The sequence below is a fragment of the Drosophila kikkawai genome, chromosome 3R, assembly GCF_030179895.1.
Source record: "Drosophila kikkawai strain 14028-0561.14 chromosome 3R, DkikHiC1v2, whole genome shotgun sequence".
Taxonomy (NCBI): domain Eukaryota; kingdom Metazoa; phylum Arthropoda; class Insecta; order Diptera; family Drosophilidae; genus Drosophila; species Drosophila kikkawai.
This window is the reverse complement of record NC_091731.1, coordinates 20,204,078-20,222,460: the sequence shown is the minus strand read 5'-3', so window position 1 is coordinate 20,222,460 and position 18,383 is coordinate 20,204,078. Positions and strand designations below refer to the sequence as shown.

The window sequence follows — 18,383 nt, the reverse complement described above, 5'->3', positions numbered from 1 at the left end:
TCAAACTTTCGGATAACGCATACGCACTGTTGCACTCGAGTTGTGCCCAAGTCGGAAAGAAACGTACCCATAGGCGGGCCACGGCCCAATGATTGTTATTGAGTGCTAAGGGTTATCCAAGAAGTTGTCTCCGAAAGCCCAATGAAGCGTTGAGAGACTGTTTGGCTAGGCAATGAAATTTAATCAGGAAATGGAGTCTGAACTGAGTAAAATAATGTTCCATTATGTGATTATCTATTTTGTTTTTTGTTTGGAAAATTCCTATTATATTTTTACATTTTGGAAAGGAGATTACATTTTTGATATTTTTAGACAATATACTTATTATAAATTTTGTTTGGCATTAATTTACTGTATACAGGTATAGATTTTTATAATGAATTTCAACTTCAATAATCACAGTGAATGTTAGTTATAAGTGTAATTATTTTTATTAAAGGTTCTCATTAGTTAATTATATATAATTTAATAAATTTCGATTTAATTTCAATTTATACATTGTTAAGAAAAATATTTCTTAATATATATGCACACATCTGTGATTATTATAACTTTCTCCCTTAACTTTGTGCTTTGTGTTTATTTTCTAATCATAACACACAGTTGTTAATTGGAAAGCCACATTTCATGAGCGCTTCTTCGACAGCAAATTCTAAACATAATGCCGGCACATTCTGTGCCCGCAGGTGGCAAGTGAAACTGATATTTTCGCTAGCACCATTTGGAGTCGGAAGCTGCATGCTTTTCGCATTTTTGCCACAATCAGTGGGAAGCTCATTAAAGCCAACAACAACTACAGCGATGCCATTACTAGAAATGAGCTGAAAGTTTTCCGCCAGAAGGAAAAGCGGAGAGCGGCATGATGGTGGGAAAAGCAAGCAGGAGCAAATGAGCATAGTCTGGCACAGCATGTGGGCGGGCGGGCGTCTGTGGGTGGGTTGTGTGTGCGTGCTGGGGCGTGGCAAATTAGGGAAAGCAGAAACAAGTAACAAGGAACATGATAGGGCCACACAAAGCTACCGCAAAAATCCATTGGGAAGTGCGCAGAGCAGTCTCCATCTCCATTATGGACGGGGCGTTTGGATAAATAAACCGCAATTAAATTTGCATTAGGCCATCATCAAAACCGGGCCGAGTGGCCACTTGTTGTTGTGTCCCACTCCCACTGTCCCCGGTGTGTCTCCGCAGCCAATTATAATTACAAGAGTTTTGCAGCAGTCGAGCCGTGCGGGATTAAGAACAATAGCAATGCCAGGACTGCAAATGCCTTTTCAAAAGTGCCACAAACACATGTTTAACGCGTAAGTCTAGGACGAACTGAAAGGATATTATGTTGCTGCCAACACGAGTAGAAAGTCAGCAGCAGCAGCACTCTGAAAGCAGGCCAACAGCAACACCCAGCAAGAAATAAATAAATAAACAAGTAAAAAAAAGTAAAAAAGTATATAAAAAAAAACACCGAAAATACAAAGAAACCAAAAAATTGTTAATCTACTAAAAGTTAAGAGAAGGAAAACAAAATAAGAAAATCATAATGATGATGGATTAACTGTTCCGAGTTGTGGTTGTTGTTGTTGTTGTCGTTGTGTGAGCGAGTCAGCCAGAGTGTGCAAGAGAGAGAGCGAGAAGCGGAAGTGGTAGGCAGCATCAGCAGCAGCACCAGCAGCAGCAGCAGAAACATTGCAACAGCAGCAGCAAAATCAGGTTAGTTATGGGTAACTTTTCTTCTTCCTTTCGACGGTTTTCTTTCGTCCTTGTTATATAGCATTTTTCCCAGGCTTTGCGGTCCACTCAGCGGCTGACCACAGTTTGTGTAAATCATTATTTATGCATTAATTATTAAAACATACAAACACACACACACACACACTTGCAGATACAGATCAGCGCGGGTAGCTGCCGTCAGCGGTGGGGGAAAAGTCATTAATCTTGGACAGCTTACACGCCGTTTCTGGGGCTCTGGGGGTCAGTACACAAGAAATTACGACCAAAATTAGCTACGTGAATGAAGTACTGCTAGCTGGGAAAATTTGAGAGCTTCGAACGGATGTCGGATCCAGTTCCTGCCTCCCCTGCGTCAGCATTTAATTGAAAGTTGGTCTGCGCTGTTGGGCCTTTTGGCAGATGCAGAATTCCTTGTCGGAAATTTTCATGAGAAATCATGGAAGAAATTCTAATTGCTGCAGGAATTTCAATTCCAAAAACTTTGCACAAATCCAACACTGAAATTGACAGTGGCAGTGCCCCCATTTCGGAATCAAATTTGCCCCCGTTCGACCTCAGATTGTTGTGTAAACTTAGCTCAGCAGAGTCCTTGCTCATATTTGCTTTTATTTTGGGGAAATATTGATTAAATCTCAGGCCAACCAGAGATCTAAATATATTCTCGGTTCTAGACTTTCCATTTGCATTAAAGATTGAATTTTCACAGCGTTATTTACCTCAGATTTAACTTTTAAAAGATTAACAATATTAAATTGCAATTTTCTTAATTGTAAATCAACTACAAAACAATAACCATTTTCTACCGAGTCAACAATTATTAAAGAGACAAATGAAAGACCACCCTTCGAATTATGTTCATCGTGTTTGAGCATTGTTTGCCGTTGTTTGCCATTGTCTTGGCCCCCTTTCGGACCAGAGCTGGTTTAATACCCGTAATAATATTCCGGTCATGTGGCAAATCCCGAGAACGTCACTTTTGTTCAAGACTCATTAGCTCGAATGGCTTGTGAATCATATGCGAGTGCCTTGAATTCCTATTCGCATCGGGAGATACGAGCTGTAGTACGTGATGCACACGAGATGGATTCGATGTCGCATAAGAGATTACCCCAGAGGACTTTTATGGGGCCTCCGTGGGACTACTATGCGCAAACTTTATGGACAATATGCTCAAAGCAATTAAATTTAAGTTCTGCCCCATTCCTGCTTAATCTCATTATGGCACTAAATGTTTAACCGCTTCACTTTCGCCCTCCCATCGACTTATCCACCCTCGATTGCATTTATACATTTGCTCTCCGGCAAGTCCTCTACATGCCCGTCGACGCTGCAGGACATCGAAAAGTTTTCCCAGAAAGAAGCAACTTGTCCAACTGAACTAGAAAGTTTCGTTTCTGTGCGAATGTTTCGTTTCTGCACTTGCCGAGTAAAAGTTGCACAACCCCTAGAAGGAATCGCATCGAGGAGAATGGAATATAATAAAAACACGCTCCGGGTTTGCCTTTTTGATAAACAATTCAGACACAACACAAAGCCCCACTCGAGCGACTGCAGATCCAATAACAATTTGGGCTCAGACTGTATAGCCAAAGACAAAGGGATGAGCGGCCACAGGCGGTGTGTTCTGTGCTCACCGGGATGCATGTCTCGGACGATTGCCATTTGGCTTGTATTTGATACCAGATTGACATGGATTATAAGGGAATATTCAGTTGGTATAAAGGGTAGCTAGAGTGGTGATGAAACTCGATGGGTTTATGTATTGTACTGGCATCAATAAGATTCTGGAGAAGTGCAAATTTATAGAAATTAGTTTGGAAAAACAAATAACTTTTCTTTGGTTATTTCTTTAGCCCCAAAGTGCTATGAAGCAAGGTTCCTCTTACCTTTTCAGACATATCTTCCCAGTTATTAAGAACTTTACTGCGAAATGGTATACTTTTAGTTCTTTACCTCTCCAAATCTATTGCAATATTCATCGCCTGCAGTTTACTTGACTTTAAGTAGACCACACTTTTTACAACTATTCAGTGATTACCGGGTATCTTATGGTATAGAGCTCCGTTTTTTACTTACCCCAGCTTATATTGCGTGCGTGCTTTCGGGGTTTTAATGCGTATATTTGGCATCGTGCCCGGCATTAAATGAATTTCTCAATGAAGTCATACCCGCCTCCTTCTCCGTTCCCATTCAACATCCTTTGAGTCCCCATTAAGAGCTTCTGTCTGAGGCGTGTTTATTTCAGTAATTGTTGTCGTCTCGTAAATTACAGTTTTTGCCAGAGCCCTTTGTCTGTTTCAATGTGCAGTAGTTTGAAAATTGAAATAGACATGCAAAATGGCTGACTCGGCGGTCTGCAGTATCCTTTCAAAAGCGCCTCCCTTGCCTGTGGTATTTGCATTTGAAATTATACTGTCGCAGTTGTGTTTGCCAAAGCCAGGTGAAGCTTTTAATGTTATTAATTCCGAAAGAGGCAGACCATTTTGGTCGGAAATGGAGTCACTACGGGGTCGCAGGAGGTTAGTTCATTGGGCCACAAGACCCAAAATGGAAGTGCATTAAATTAAGTGAAAGGCGACTCAGACTAAGACAGTAATATGTCCTGAATATCTGCTTCGTGTGCCAAGCTCCTGCCATCTAGAATTCATCTGAATTGTGTAGAATAATTGTTATCCAAGGGCCATTGTGTGCCAGCCAAATCAAAACCTCTTAGGAGCTTTGAATAGTAGAACATTTTAAGCTGCTACATTTCGTTCAATTGCAATTGACCCGCCTTCGGCTTGGTTAGGCAAAGCTCATTTTCGGGATTATGCATGCAGATTCAGTCAATAGACGATTAAGCTCATTTTCCCTAAGCTGATAATAGGGCCTGAAAATTGCTTTTCCATTTTCCCAAGCAATTTCAATTCTCTGTGCTCGAACTTGCTAAAGTGGGTGGGTATTTATGCATATCCAGGGATAAGGTGTTACTAAAATAATAAGAGACAAAGTAAAAGGTTCTGTATCAACTATAAGTGTCACTTATTATTATATATGTTTCTATCTAGAAAAACCTAAGTATAATTTCAGCCTTTAGGTATATAATTTAGTAATACCTTTTAGGTAAAAACCAGTGACACGTCAGCTTATTCCTCCTAATTGAAGTCTTGGTAATTCTGGCAAATTTCCACACATAAATAATGCAGCCAGTGGGAACCTGCAGCAGCTGTTGTCAGCACTAGCCCTTTCCCCCCCCCCCCCCCCCCCCGGAAAATTCTGAAAAATTCTTAATTAAGATACAACGCAGAAGGGGAGATCCGGAATGAATATCGAAGGAGAATTAATTGCCTAAGATATCGCTGGACCGGCAATCAAAGGCAATTAACAGGACAAAGGCCCGAAAGCCGCTTAAGGAAATGACAGGGTTTTCTATTCCAACCCTCTCCAGCACCTGCCCACCCCCCCCTTTAGGTGTCCCTTTTCAAACTAAACTAATTTAAGCTATGCGTCTCGTTTTACTTTTATTGGTCGAGGCCGCTTCTCTTGGAAAAAGGAGTGAAACTGCCTAAATGTTTGAGCAATTAAAAAGGGTCACCCTTTCGAGTAGAAAAGGAAGTCCTACAAGAACAAAAGAAAGCGCCATTTTTTTTGTCAACTTTTAAAACGAACCTAGTCTGTAAATAAACAAAATATGTGTCCAGAACACGGGGTTACCTTATTTGCAATTTTAAAAACAGAATTTACGATTTTACAACTATTAATTTTATATTTAAGACATTGGCACAAAAGTTCTTGAGATCGATAATGAAATATTTGACAAAGTTAAGTAAGAATCATGTTAATTGCTAGACCTCTTTGACGTTGATGTATAGTATTTTTTTAGATCGAAAATCGAACAACTTTACGCTACCCTTTTTAGCCGTGCTAACAAAAAATTCCAGTTCTTGCTTTTGGCGTTTGTTGCTTTCTTTTGGCCGCCTTCTCTTTTCGGCGCTTTTTGTTTGCCTGAAAATTGGTTTAATGGCCAAGCGCTTTGGCCAACACACACCAGCGCACGCACACAGATACGCGTACATATTGGGGCAATTTCGTGGGGATACGCGGAAAGGACGAGCCTCAGTCCCTCTCGCTCGCTCGGTCAAAGAGGAAAAAGTGCGGTGCCACTGAGTAAAATAAATAAATAAAGCGAAACAAGCTTAACAACAACAAAGAAACTTTACACAAACTTTTACGAAGCGTTGTTGTTGGCGGCCCGGCCCGTTGAGCCAGATATATGTGTCAATAAAATCAATATTTGCCTTGCCTTTGCGACTAAATGTTCAATTAGCGCATCAATCACAGACGCTCGAGCAAATCAAATGGAAGTTCGCTTGTGTGTCCCCGGCCACTTGATACAGGGCTTATGCGATAATTTAGGAGTGAATATTAACTGTGTGATTAGCCCGCAAATATTTAACTAATTAGCTAATAAGTTAAGCACACACAAAGCCAAAATCTTGTGTACCCCGCAAATCGAGTCCAGTCAAGCGAACTGCGGCTGGGCCATCCTATTGACTTATTTAATTGGGTAAGTAATGCCCTATGCGGGTACACTCCAAGCTAAAGCTGTGTGGCAGTTGAGAATGTACAGTAAAATTGAGCATTGACAAGTAAAATGGGAAAGTGTTTACCAAAATCTAAATAAATATCATTTGTTATACTAGAAGCAAATCTCCAGCCTAAATAAAATGGTAAATTAAATATCACTTTAATATTTTCTTGCCATTTTTGGTATTCTTATTCTTCTGTATATAATGACTACAGAAATAAATCAATGTCTTACTGAGTTTGTGAAATAATAAAATAAGTAAATGATAATTTATATTTAAGTAATTTTAATTAATTTCGGTGACAATAAACTGTTTAAATTTCACCTAAAATTTAAATTAAACATTGCTGACTCAATCTTATCTCTTAATCAAACATTAATTAGAATCTTTGGGGTTTTTATCTTGATAAACATATTTTATAAAACTCTTTTTATATTACCGTTCGCCACATAAATTACATCTTATTGGGTTGGTGAATTTTCCATCTTTAAGCATTCGTTAAACACGAATTTAATTTATTAGCCAGCATTATCCAATCTTATTTCGAGTTTCTGAAATCCAAACATATATCTTGATTTGCAGCTGCAGCACACAATGGTAATGCATTCGCTGAGTGCCATGGGTCGTCCGCACTTAATCAAATAAATGGCTTGACGAGAGTCTTGGCCCCGATTGCGGGTAATACAATTTCAGTTGCATTAACAGGACACGGATAAGGACGGCAACAGGCCGCATTGGCAATGGCAATCATTTATGCGTATTTAAAAGCATTAAGCGCGTTGCAGACGCATTAATCATACGCCACATGTGACGCGGTCCTGTCGTCTGCTTATCGACACTCTTGTGTCCCTTTTGGCATGGGTAATCATTTGCCATGTTGACTGATTTGCAGCAGTAACAGCAACATCAGCAGCAGCATCTGCCGCTGACCACGCGGCAACAACTGCCGGGCGAAACATGGCCACAAAGTCGCCCAGAGTTATGCAATGAAACTTGCCAACTGAGAATGCGAGACTCCGGAACGGGCCGGGCCAGACGTGCGTGTGTGTCCGTGATTTGTGTATTCGGTCTGCATGTGAGTGAAGGCAAATTTATGGCTTCATTTATGTGGCCCGAGACCCCTTAGAGGTTATCAGCGGGCCCAACGGGTGTAGCAGTACGACCGTACGTACTCGCACGTATATACATATATATTAGTGCACACCCGTGCTCGCTGTACACGGTCTCCGGCGTAAATAATTCACTGTGAATTTTTAACATATTTTCAATTGAATTATTTATGACCACAGAGACAACCGTGAGGGAGCAGAAGGCAAATTATTGGTTCTGCTTCAAAAATACGGACACGGGAATTAGGTTTCCCTTTAAATGGCTATATCAAGGGCTGCAATTACTCTCCGCAGTGGTTTTTGTGAGGAGTTAAAATCCTATAAAAAAAAACCATATAAAACTTTAATGTATTCTATGTTCTAAAAATTACACAGCCAATTGATGTGTGAAATTAATTGCCAGCAATTAAAACCAAAATATAAGAGGCTAAGCCACACTCTTACAGCTTGCAAAAATTTCTTATGTACAATCTGGAATATATTTTCATTAATACATACATCTGCATAATTTATGCCTGCCACACATGCAAAATATTTAATTGCTTTGTCGACTAATTTATTTTTGGCCACAAGGCACAAACATTATTCCCACCGAAATGTTATGCTCCAGTTATTTGAAAAGCTGATTAAATTATAATAATAATAAATGGCCATCGTTTGTGGCTAATTCAATGAGCCAGTGATTCCTAAAATTAATTGTAAATTTAAGTGAAGGTTAAAGTGAGCATTTAATAAAATGTTTGTGGTTCTTAATGTAATTGAAATTTTTAATTAAAATAATTAAACGATTTACCAAAGGGAATAAATTTATTTAGATGAGATAGTTTACACAAAAATTAAGTTTTTTCCTTAGATAAAAATATATTTTATTGTTCTAGGTAACAAATTTACAATTACATTCATATAACCCTTTAAATATAAAACCAAATTTATATTTTAATCGTAGCAAACAATAAATTTACCCCTCACAAAATTGTCTCAATAAGTTAATCTTCACTGTCTGATTATGCAGCCTCTCAGACAGCGCCTATGTTGCTCATACGCAACGTTGCCATATTCTCAAGTTATTCCCTATTAGGACACTCATAAGTATAACGATCCCATCGGTCCCATTCACATGGCCATTCAGTCCCCATCCACTGGGCACTCGGACTGCCATCGGCACTTGGCATTGACCCGCAAATTGCACAATCTCCGTTAACTGCCCAATTTGAATGTCACCGAAGTTCATCGAGGACCCATCAGGGTGCCCAAGTCCGAGGCCCGCAGCCATCCATAATGTGTCTGCTCACTCGGTCAGTGCTACTTATAAATAAAACACAGATTTGTAGCCATTTTGTTCAACGAAAAAATTAACTTAATTTGAAATGCGGCGGTCGAAAGAGCAGAGAAAATCCCAGATCCGGAGCCGAGCCCAAAAGCCCGCAAATATTTTTACGCTTCAGCGCGTTGTGTACGTGTATGGAAACGCGTATATAGCTACGGGAACGGTAGTGGGAGTGGAAACGGGTACGGCAGAGCGTCCGGGTGAGGAAACCATGTGTGTGTCCTTGTTTTGGCGGTGTGAGGCTTCCGCCATTAGGCATGCATTCAAGTTCTTAGAGGAAAGTTGCCCAGAGGATATCACGTGGGAGTCACCGAGACTCCCCAGACTCAACTTGGGCCGGAAAACTTGGGCTGTTAAGTGGGCGTGGCAACGTCTGAGCCAGTGTGTACGTGTGTTAAAAATATCTTACTGGAAAAAAAAACAGAAAGAAAAAAATGGTTAATATGAGAAACTTAAATTAGTTTTTATATAATTAAAATTGTACAAGTCGGAAATTAAAACCATTTAAAAATAGATTTTAAAAATTCTTTATTTTTAGATAATTTTCTTTAAAAGTAACAATTTTTTTGGACTAAAAATGCCCACCTAAGATTTATATTTTTGGCTTTGTGTATGCCAAAGTCAGGCGAGTTATTTATAGATTTATGCCCACTCACACTCATACTCCCACCACTGGCCCATCTCATCATCGCCGCAGGACTCGGGGCTTTCGGCCAAAATCGCTTTGGGCAAGCAAATAGTTAACTCGCCATCTGCGACGTTGTGTGTGTCCGGGTGCGGGTGTGGGTGTGGGTGGTCTATGGATATAGTCCACATTATTGCAGCGCGACTAAGCAAACTACTTTGCCTGGGATGGCCTGACCCTATTTTCTTGCAAGCCACTGGGGGAATCTTTTATATGAGCTCCGGTCTCAGCTTTCGCCTGCCGCTGCCACCACACATCCTCGAGTCATGTCGGGTTCCCGTAACGTGTCCTGACTGGCCTTATAATTAACCCTTTTATTAATATCCTGCCTGCTAAAGACTGACATGTACGTTACACTTAGCCGGGAAGCTTTCTCATGCTCAAGGCGTTGGTACCGCCAGCAACAATCAGGATATATTGTGGGACGTTATCGTGAAAGGAGAAGTAGTTTTAGAGAAAGCAATTTGGGCATATTACATTTTATAAACACCAAGTAGGTTGCTCGGGTTCCTTTAGTATTCGAAGTGGCAAAAGTGAAAAACATGTTTATTAGATTAGAAAAGATTAGATTCCTGTTAATATTTTGTTGATTTTTATTAGTTGCATCAACAAACTTTAAAAACAAAAGGGAGCTTTCCCTTTCAGTTATAAAATATAATCTCAATAGAGTGTATTTTGTGCATTGCTTTTTAAAAGCAATGTGTGTGGTAAAAAGTTCTCCAATCTTATGTTATTGAATGGCCCTTTCATAGAGACGAACAAGGCGAGAGTAATGTAACATCCTGCGCAGCGCCAGGGTATCATTTTCTTCTCTCAGGACGCTGGGCAAAGTTTGCTTATTGTTTGCCAGCTGGCCTCGTTGTGTGCCAATTATGCGAGCCATTGATTGGCCGAACAAAGGATCGGAGATGGGTAAACGGTTAAGTCATGCTAAATATAGTTGCCCGGCAGTTAATTAACAAAACACATGGAAACAGGCACATGTGCGAACCTCATAATATTAAAGGCCAGGCGGCGGCTGCCGATGGGAGGACTGCGGCTCCTCCCGGACATGCCTGCTGCGCTCCGTCGCCAGTCCCAGTTGTTGGTCGCGTAGGCGCTGCTGTTGACGATGAAAGGAACAGGAACTGTGCGAACAGTTATGGGTCTTGTCCTTAGGACATCGCTCCCTATGTCGATCCCGTGCTCGATCTCGATCTCTGTCATGGCCCCGCTCTCTGTGGGTGTAGCCTGCGCGTCCCATCTCTCTGGGCCTGTGCCCATAGCGATCGGTGGCCAGATTCCGCTCTTTCTCCCGCTCGCGATCCCGCTCTGGGTTTCTTTTCCCTGTCTCTCTCCTGCCCTTGTCCACTTTCCGGTTCAAATCTCGATCTGTTTCTTCATTGCGATGCCCCTCCCTAGCCCTCTGACCCCGGGAATCGTCCTGTTTCGGGTATTGAGCCTGCTTTTGGCGCTTCAGGTCCCAGTCGTATTGGAAATCGAACCTCTTGTACTGATTCCGAAAGACAGTCTTGAACAGCTGACGGAGGAAGACATAGTCGGGCTTCTGCTCGAAGGGCAGATTCCGGCAGTACTTCAGGTACAGAAAGAACTCCATGGGCAGGCCGGAGCAGAGAACATCAATCGGAACGGAGGCCTTGCACTCGGCGATCCGTTCGTACTTCTGGACCTCAGACGCCGCCCGGATGCCTTGCCAGGGAAGGCGACCGCGTCGGAAGTAGAGCAGCAGGTAGCCCACGGATTCTAGATCGTCTCGACGACCCTGCTCGGCGTAGTGGGCCCGAACGCTAGCATAGCGGGCCGTGCCCACCAGCTCCTTGTTCTCGGTATACTCGATGTGCAGCTGAGAGCTCTGACTGAAATACTTCTTGGCCAGGCCAAAGTCTATCATAAAGACCTGGGTAGTATGGCGGCCCCGGCCCATCAGGAAGTTATCCGGCTTGATGTCGCGATGAACGAAACACTTCAGGTGCAGATACTCCACGCGGATCAGGATCTGATCAGCCAGCATCAAGATGGTCTTCATGCTGAAGGTCCGGGAGCACAAATTGAGCATGTCCTCCAGCGTGGGCCCCAGCAGATCGAGCACCATGACATTGAACTCGCCCTCGGTGCCGTAGTGCCGCATGTGGGGTATGCCCACTCCGCCCTGCAGGATGCCGTAGATCCTGGCTTCGCGCGCCAGCAGCGGGTGCTTCACCGCGGCCCTCTCCAGCTTGACGGCCACCAGCTCGCCGTACTTGAGGCCCTCGGCGCGGTACAGTTCGCCGAAGGAGCCCTGGCCAATGCGACTCAGCAGGCGGTACTTTCCCGCAACCACAATGTTCGGCAGTGGCTGTGTGGCCGACGGAGCCGCCACATATCGAGTGGACCCTGGCCGACCGTTCCGACGCTGGCGTTGCTGGTGGTTCCTGGTGGGCTGTGGCTTGGTGGCTGCAGCCGAAGACTCTGGTGCTGGTTGCTCTTTGCGGTCATGTTGTTGCTTGGAGGTATGTGGATGGCAGTGTGGACGACCTTGGCAATGCCCCTTGTCCTTGGCAAGGCCCTTGTCCGCATCTGCCATGCTTTCCAGTGCGTGATTTTGGAATCTCCAAGCACACAGCGGAGAGAAATGTAAATGGGGCTTTACTGTATGTGCTTGATGTTGTGTGTGAATGAAATTTCCCAGATCTTTACGATTTGACTTTTGCCTGGTATTCTTTCTGAATTTAAACCCCTGAGGAATGGATAGTTACTTAGGAAAAACAAAATAACAAAAGTATATAAAATATTTTGTTATTAAACAAACAAAACAGATGCAATTTAAATGCCACAGCCATAAAAGCAAAATATGATTTATAGTCTAAAAGACAATAATCCACAAACTGCATTTGTCACTTCAATTATAGAATACTAATCCTTTCTCTTAGAACACTACTTTATTGGCTCATAAATATTATATTTTAGGAGAGAGTATTTTATAATCCAGATTATATCAGCGCAAGCCAGACTATCTCTCATCTCGTGAAATCTTTAAGGTCTGCTGTGAAATTTGTTGGCTTTGCTTTAGTAGCTGTGGGTAAACATTTTTAATTTGTGGGAAAGAAAAGTTTATAAAAATTCGGTCAGTTTTTTTAGTGGCAATTTAATAAACTCTGCCACTTGTTTTCCAATTAGCCGCAGCAAAGCCAACGAAGCTTGACCCCGTATGTCGTATAGGAGCAGCTCTTGCTAGCATCACGCATACGCCCCGAGGAGCAGATCTGCTGCCTGGGAACGGATTAATTTACTAAATTGATTATGCAACCGGCCCGACATCATCATCATAGTGACATCGACCACAGGCATTGCCATCATTCACATGTCAGTCTCCTGACTTGTCTCCCTATATCCCTTCACACTGGAACCTTGGGTACTTGACGTTTTGAGCTCTGCAAACTGCACTTTCAATTAGGCTAATTTTGCCTGTCCCCTCGAAAACTGCCTGATAACTATTATTTGCACTTTGCATAATTTTAAACAGTAGAAATTCCTTCTTCCCTCCAGCCACCAAATGTATCATTCTGGGCTGCCTGTCCATTATCTTTCCTGCTGCTGCGCGAATGCTTTCTAGATGATTAGATTTATGGGCCAACTGTTTATAAATATTCATAATTTAATTGTCTGTGCATGTTGGTGTTCGGGTTGCGAAAGTAGAATGCCAAAAATGTGTACTGAAACTGAAACAGTGCATTATGTAAGAGTTAAACTGGGAGAATGATTTTGCATTCATGGACATTTTGTGTAACAAAGGCTCTGCAAAATTTAGTTCGCAGCCAAGCTAATATTTCAAATACTATTATTTGTTTTCATATATCCATAATATGAGTATCTAAAAGCATTATATAGTTATATAAATTACTTTTACAAAAATATATAGACCTAACTAGGTGCATATGTTGTCCTTGTAAATCCTCACTCTAATTTATGACCCCCAGACTGGGTCAACTGCGAATTTTGGGGCTTTATTAGATAGGCCTGGGCATGTAAATTAGAATTAATACTCATCTACATATTTTTCCGCTTATAAACTGCAATAAAATAAACTAATTGGCCGCCCGGACAAATTGCTATGTCGAATTTACTTGGGTGATTCGCAGGGCAGGATCTGGGATGTGGTTTTCGAGCAGCGACAATCCCGACAACCGGATGGCTGGATTCTGCCTGAGCCCTTATTTATGCGATGCGAATGAGGACAATAAGCGGCTGGGACGGGAGCTCGGCACACATACTAGTCCCGACTATATGGGTCTATCCCTCCAGCCACATCTACAGAAACCCGCACGCATGCAATAATGCCTCTTTTATGGTTGCCTTGCGAAGAGGCTCTAGGGCAAAGAAGTGGCATTAATTTAAAGCTTATGGCGCATTAATTTTAATTAAAATGCTGCAGCAGCAGCTAACAGCAGTAAAAGGCAATGTTATAACTATCCTCCGCCTCTAGTTGGCCAACTTTGAATGTTGAAAAAGTTGATCCTTGGAATGATTAGCCATGTTAAGTGACAGCGCACTTTTCGCTTGGGCATCCTCCGAACTCGCTCTGCTCTTTGCCTGATTTATCACAACTCGTTTTCAATTTGTTGGTGCTCTTCTCTGGCCTCATCAATGTCTCGTTCCTCACATTCCTGCCACGGCAATTGAAAACTTACGTCCCATCAAAACTTATTCCCCCCTGCCACCTTGGCCACGCCCCACAATCCATCCTGATGTCCTGATGCCTTGTCAAAGGTTATGGCCAAATTGTCTGCACATGCTTCGCATATTTCATAGTTTTCGCTTGCTCGTTTGCCACATTTCTCGGCTGTTGTTTTCGCTGGCTTCGCCAAACTTTTTGGACAGCTAAATCATTTACATACACGCTCGCCTCCCAGCCCTCCCGCACCGGAACTTGAGTTCCTGTCTCGGCTGGAGTTCTGGGACCACGTGGCGTATGTGCGATGTGATGTCTTGAGTGTCAGCATGCTGTCTTGTCTTTTGTCTCGATTTATCCATAACCGACCGTCACCCATCGGAGGTGTTGCAAAATTTTGTTGTTCTTGTTCGAACCCTTAAAAGGGTTCGTTGGATGGCCAAGGTGTATCCTTGGGATTAGTATGATATTTGCTGTGAAGCAATCTTTGATTTTACACAACTTTGTTGACAATACAAACAAGTTTTAATAAATAAAACAGAGTTACTATAAAGATAATTTTAATAAAAAGGATAATTACAAGAGAAAAACTTAATCTATATAGATTTTTCAATTGTAAATTAAATTGCTACAATTAAATTAAGGTTTAAAATTATATATATTATATTATAAAAATATATTATTATACTAATTAATTTTAAAGGCTTTTAGGAGCTTATTTAAGGGTTTCTAAAGGCTCTTTTAAATTTGTATTATTAGCTTGATTTATATGCCTTTATATTCAACCGCAAACATATTTTAAGGTCAGAAAACCCACAAGATTTTACTGTTATACTGAGTGTCATTATGCCAGATTTGTTTTCTGCTAGAGATTTACATACAGAATCAGTGAGCAGACAGAAAAGACCCAGTAGAAATCCTTCTCAAAAATCTGGAAGCCTATATTTATAGACACAAAATTGCACAATTTAAAATTTAAATACTTAAGACCTATTATATTCTAACAAAAGGATCACTTTATTTTAATTTGTTGCATAAGGACTCTAGGCCTTTTAAACGCAACCATTTAAGGTAAGACAGCGCCCTAAATTCTATATTTTAACCACCACCCGTCGTGTCAGAAACTCTCAGTCACTGTGCTTGTTTTGTAGCTTATGTTCCAGATTCAAGGCTATACCCAAAAAATAAACTCGAAGGATGTTTTCTCCGGCTTTCATTCGTCCGCTTCTCCTACTCCGATGAACTCGACTTTTGGGTTTTACTGCTTCTCGCCTTGTAATGCAAATTAGTTCAATATGACTTGCTCGGCTCGCCCGGCCGACTCACTCCGATGGCAGGCCCTACAAAATTGCCTTAATGGAAATTATAATCATGCTGACAATGCGTCATGGCCACGCCCACGCCCACTCTGGCGAGGGCGGACGCTCGCCTGATTATCAGAAGCGGCGACAATTTCGCTGACATTGTTGCCAACAAGTTCCGGGTAAAGGAATGCGCAGGGAAAGCGAGTCCTTGCACAAAAACTCATTAAAAGTGACGGAGAAGATGAACAGGAATTGTTAAGCAGCAGTCGGGCTTTTTTCCATATATATGTATATGTGTATGAAAATATCGGCGGATGAATAAAAAATGCAAGAATGACAAGGGCAAACAATGGGATGCCAAATTGTTGAAATTCACTCTTCTTTCCGCTCACTTTCTCCGCCAGAATATAGATATAGATATTGGGGCCAAATTATAGATTAAACAGTGACGTGTTCCGATAAACGCCCCTCGCCCGTCTTAAAGCTTAAATACATATTCAATTTGTTGGCCGCCTTCGGGACACGTACATACAACATTAACATAATTTCGACGCGTTTCGGCAATTTGAACACGTTCAAGAACCGCATCCAAGCATCCTTCAGTCCCTGCAAAAACCCCTCCTCGGCTCGCCATCCGCCGATTGTTTGCTATTTTTAAATTCCATGGGCGTAACTAGAATTTAATTTCTCAACTGCCTAGTCGTGGCTTTGCGATGTTTGGGCTTTCCGGCGGAACACGTACATACACTTGTTTCCCGGGCGCCGTGGAAGGAGTAACCCAAGGATGTGATGTGACGGGCAGATCCCATCCCAGAACCAGGAGTGGGCGTGGGCGGCTCAAGTTAAGCACATCTTGGGCCAGAGTTAAACACAAAACAGACATTTAGCGTACGCTTGCCGGAAAATATTCCTACCTAAGTGGTGTGTCTATACTATATATCTTTATTAATAGCAGCAAAACCCTTTATAAAAATTATTGCAGTTTCTTATATTAAACAGAAAGGTCTTAGAGGGCTTCAATTGTAAAAAAAACTTTATAATTCATTTAAATTTAAAAGGAATACAACGGAATAATAATTTATACAAGGAAATTTCGAGAAATATCTTGGGGTAAGTTTATATTACCCATATGTTCGCCTAAGATATTATAGGTTAATATACATATATTTCTATATTGCAATCTAAAAATAGATTCTTTTTTTTTGTTTTTCAATCTAACATATCTCGTTTCTCACTTAGACTATCCTTGCTCGTCGTCTTGTTATTTACTTACTCGTCTGTAATCCTCACTCGACTTCTATACTCGTCGTCTTTATTCGTTGTTCATCGCCTGTTCGCTCGTCTCAATTGCTGTAAGCTGTCAACTCGATACAGCTTAAAAAAAATTAGAAATAAATTGTATTTTTATAAAATTCTAATCTAGTCTACCTTCCAAAGCGGTGAAGAAGCCATTTCCGACCTCATATCTTCTTGATCAGCATCAAAAGAGAGTTTTTCTAGACATGCCCGAAAGAAAAATACATTTTTTATTTATTTTTTAAATTGGCAGAAATGATGATTTCTTAAAATTTTAAATAAATTCCTTGCTGAGTGCACAAATCTTATTTCTCTCGCCTTTGGGCAATCACTTGTGTGTCGTCTTGGCCAAGCTTTAATTTTAATGTCTCACGCTTTTGTGCATGTGACTGACTGCCTGGGTTTTTGTTATTCTTGGCTGCTGCCTCCTGCTTTTATGTCAACCAGGTCAAAACATGACCCTAGCCATTAACGAGGGAAACTCACCCATGTCCCCTGCTCCCTTGGAATAGCGAAACGTTTTAAATTTTTGCCTGCCTTACATGTCCTGCCGGCGTTGTTTTTTATCTCAACTGCTGTGAAAATCCGATGAAATATCTACTTAGGCACAAGCACGCGGGACATGTGAGTGCCTGGGGGGGGCGGTGTTTGTGTGGATGGGCGTGATGTTTGCCTTGGTATGTGTGACTTGGCATCAACTCGTGCGCAAAACAGTTTAAGAAAATTTCATCTGTCTTGCATTTTAATGATTTAATTTTGCATAAGCTTACGAAGAGATATAGGTCCTTGCTCGCTTATCGGCTGCCAGGATGTGTGGCGGCATCGGATTCCGCCTCCGCCTTTCTTCGTCGCTGAGTGACATGTCATTTGATGACATTAGCCAAAGCCTGCTTGCGTCTAACCGACATGGGTCGGGCTAATCTCAATCCCGAATGTCCCTCTCCAACCGGGATCCTCTCACCTAACATCCTTGGCTCGGTGTTTGCTATTCCCACTCGAGTGGCGGCCGTAGTTTGTCAGCTTTAGTTAGGCAAACTTTTGAAGTTTGGCTGTGAGTTCATTATTTCGTTTTCCGCTACAATTTCTCAAAGGATATGCGTAATTTCCGAGCCAAATGACAGCCGCCTGTTAGGCCAAGGACCGTGCTCCTGCTAATGATGTCCTTCATGTCAACTGTAAGTTTCGTATTGCTTCCTGCCTGTCCATCCAGTTCGCACAGTCCCTCCATCCTTTGCGGCCAGAGAGCAGCCAAGCCACGCCCCTCCTTCCACACACATGCACAGCGCTGTGATGCCCCCAATTCGCACCTTCCGTTGACTTTGGCACGCAACCGAAATGAATCCGGCTCATCAACGTGGAAACTCTCTGCAGACTCCCGGCTCCTGCCAGCTGCCTGATGCCAGCTGCCTGATGCCTGCTGCCTTTTGCCATCTCCCTTCTGCCTGTGGCTCGCCCGGTGCGTGTCCAAGGCGAGAATTGGGCCTTTTATTCGGATCTCACGTCCACAACAGCTCGCTCGTCAACATCCTTTGGGGCCATCCATAGTTGGTCCCTTGTCGGGCGCTGGAACAGGTTTTATGATCTCCAATTGCCGTTCCTACACATCCTTATGATTATGCCAACACGTAGTGTAATCTTGACGACTGTGTCGAACACGCTTTTTCTCCTAGGCATTAAGTCCGATAATAAAATTATGCAAAATCGGCGCATAAAACCGGTTT

General features: G+C 42.1%; 2 protein-coding genes across 2 annotated transcripts in view; one reads left to right on the top strand and one right to left on the bottom strand.

Annotated features, from left to right (window-relative positions):
* The window catches only part of LOC108075556 (ras-like protein family member 10B), a 39,315-nt gene that overhangs the window by 778 nt on the left and 20,154 nt on the right, over window positions 1-18,383 (top strand). Inside the window, exon 2 of the mRNA XM_017168065.3 lies at window positions 1,216-1,704. The gene's annotated coding sequence lies outside the window, so the exon portion shown is untranslated. The remainder of the gene's footprint in view (window positions 1-1,215; window positions 1,705-18,383) is intronic.
* On the bottom strand, window positions 9,984-12,083 carry LOC108075427 (casein kinase I). The gene has a single exon (XM_017167852.3). It carries the CDS (start codon window positions 11,975-11,977, stop codon window positions 10,415-10,417), a length of 1,563 nt encoding a protein of 520 aa, XP_017023341.1. The 5' UTR covers window positions 11,978-12,083; the 3' UTR covers window positions 9,984-10,414.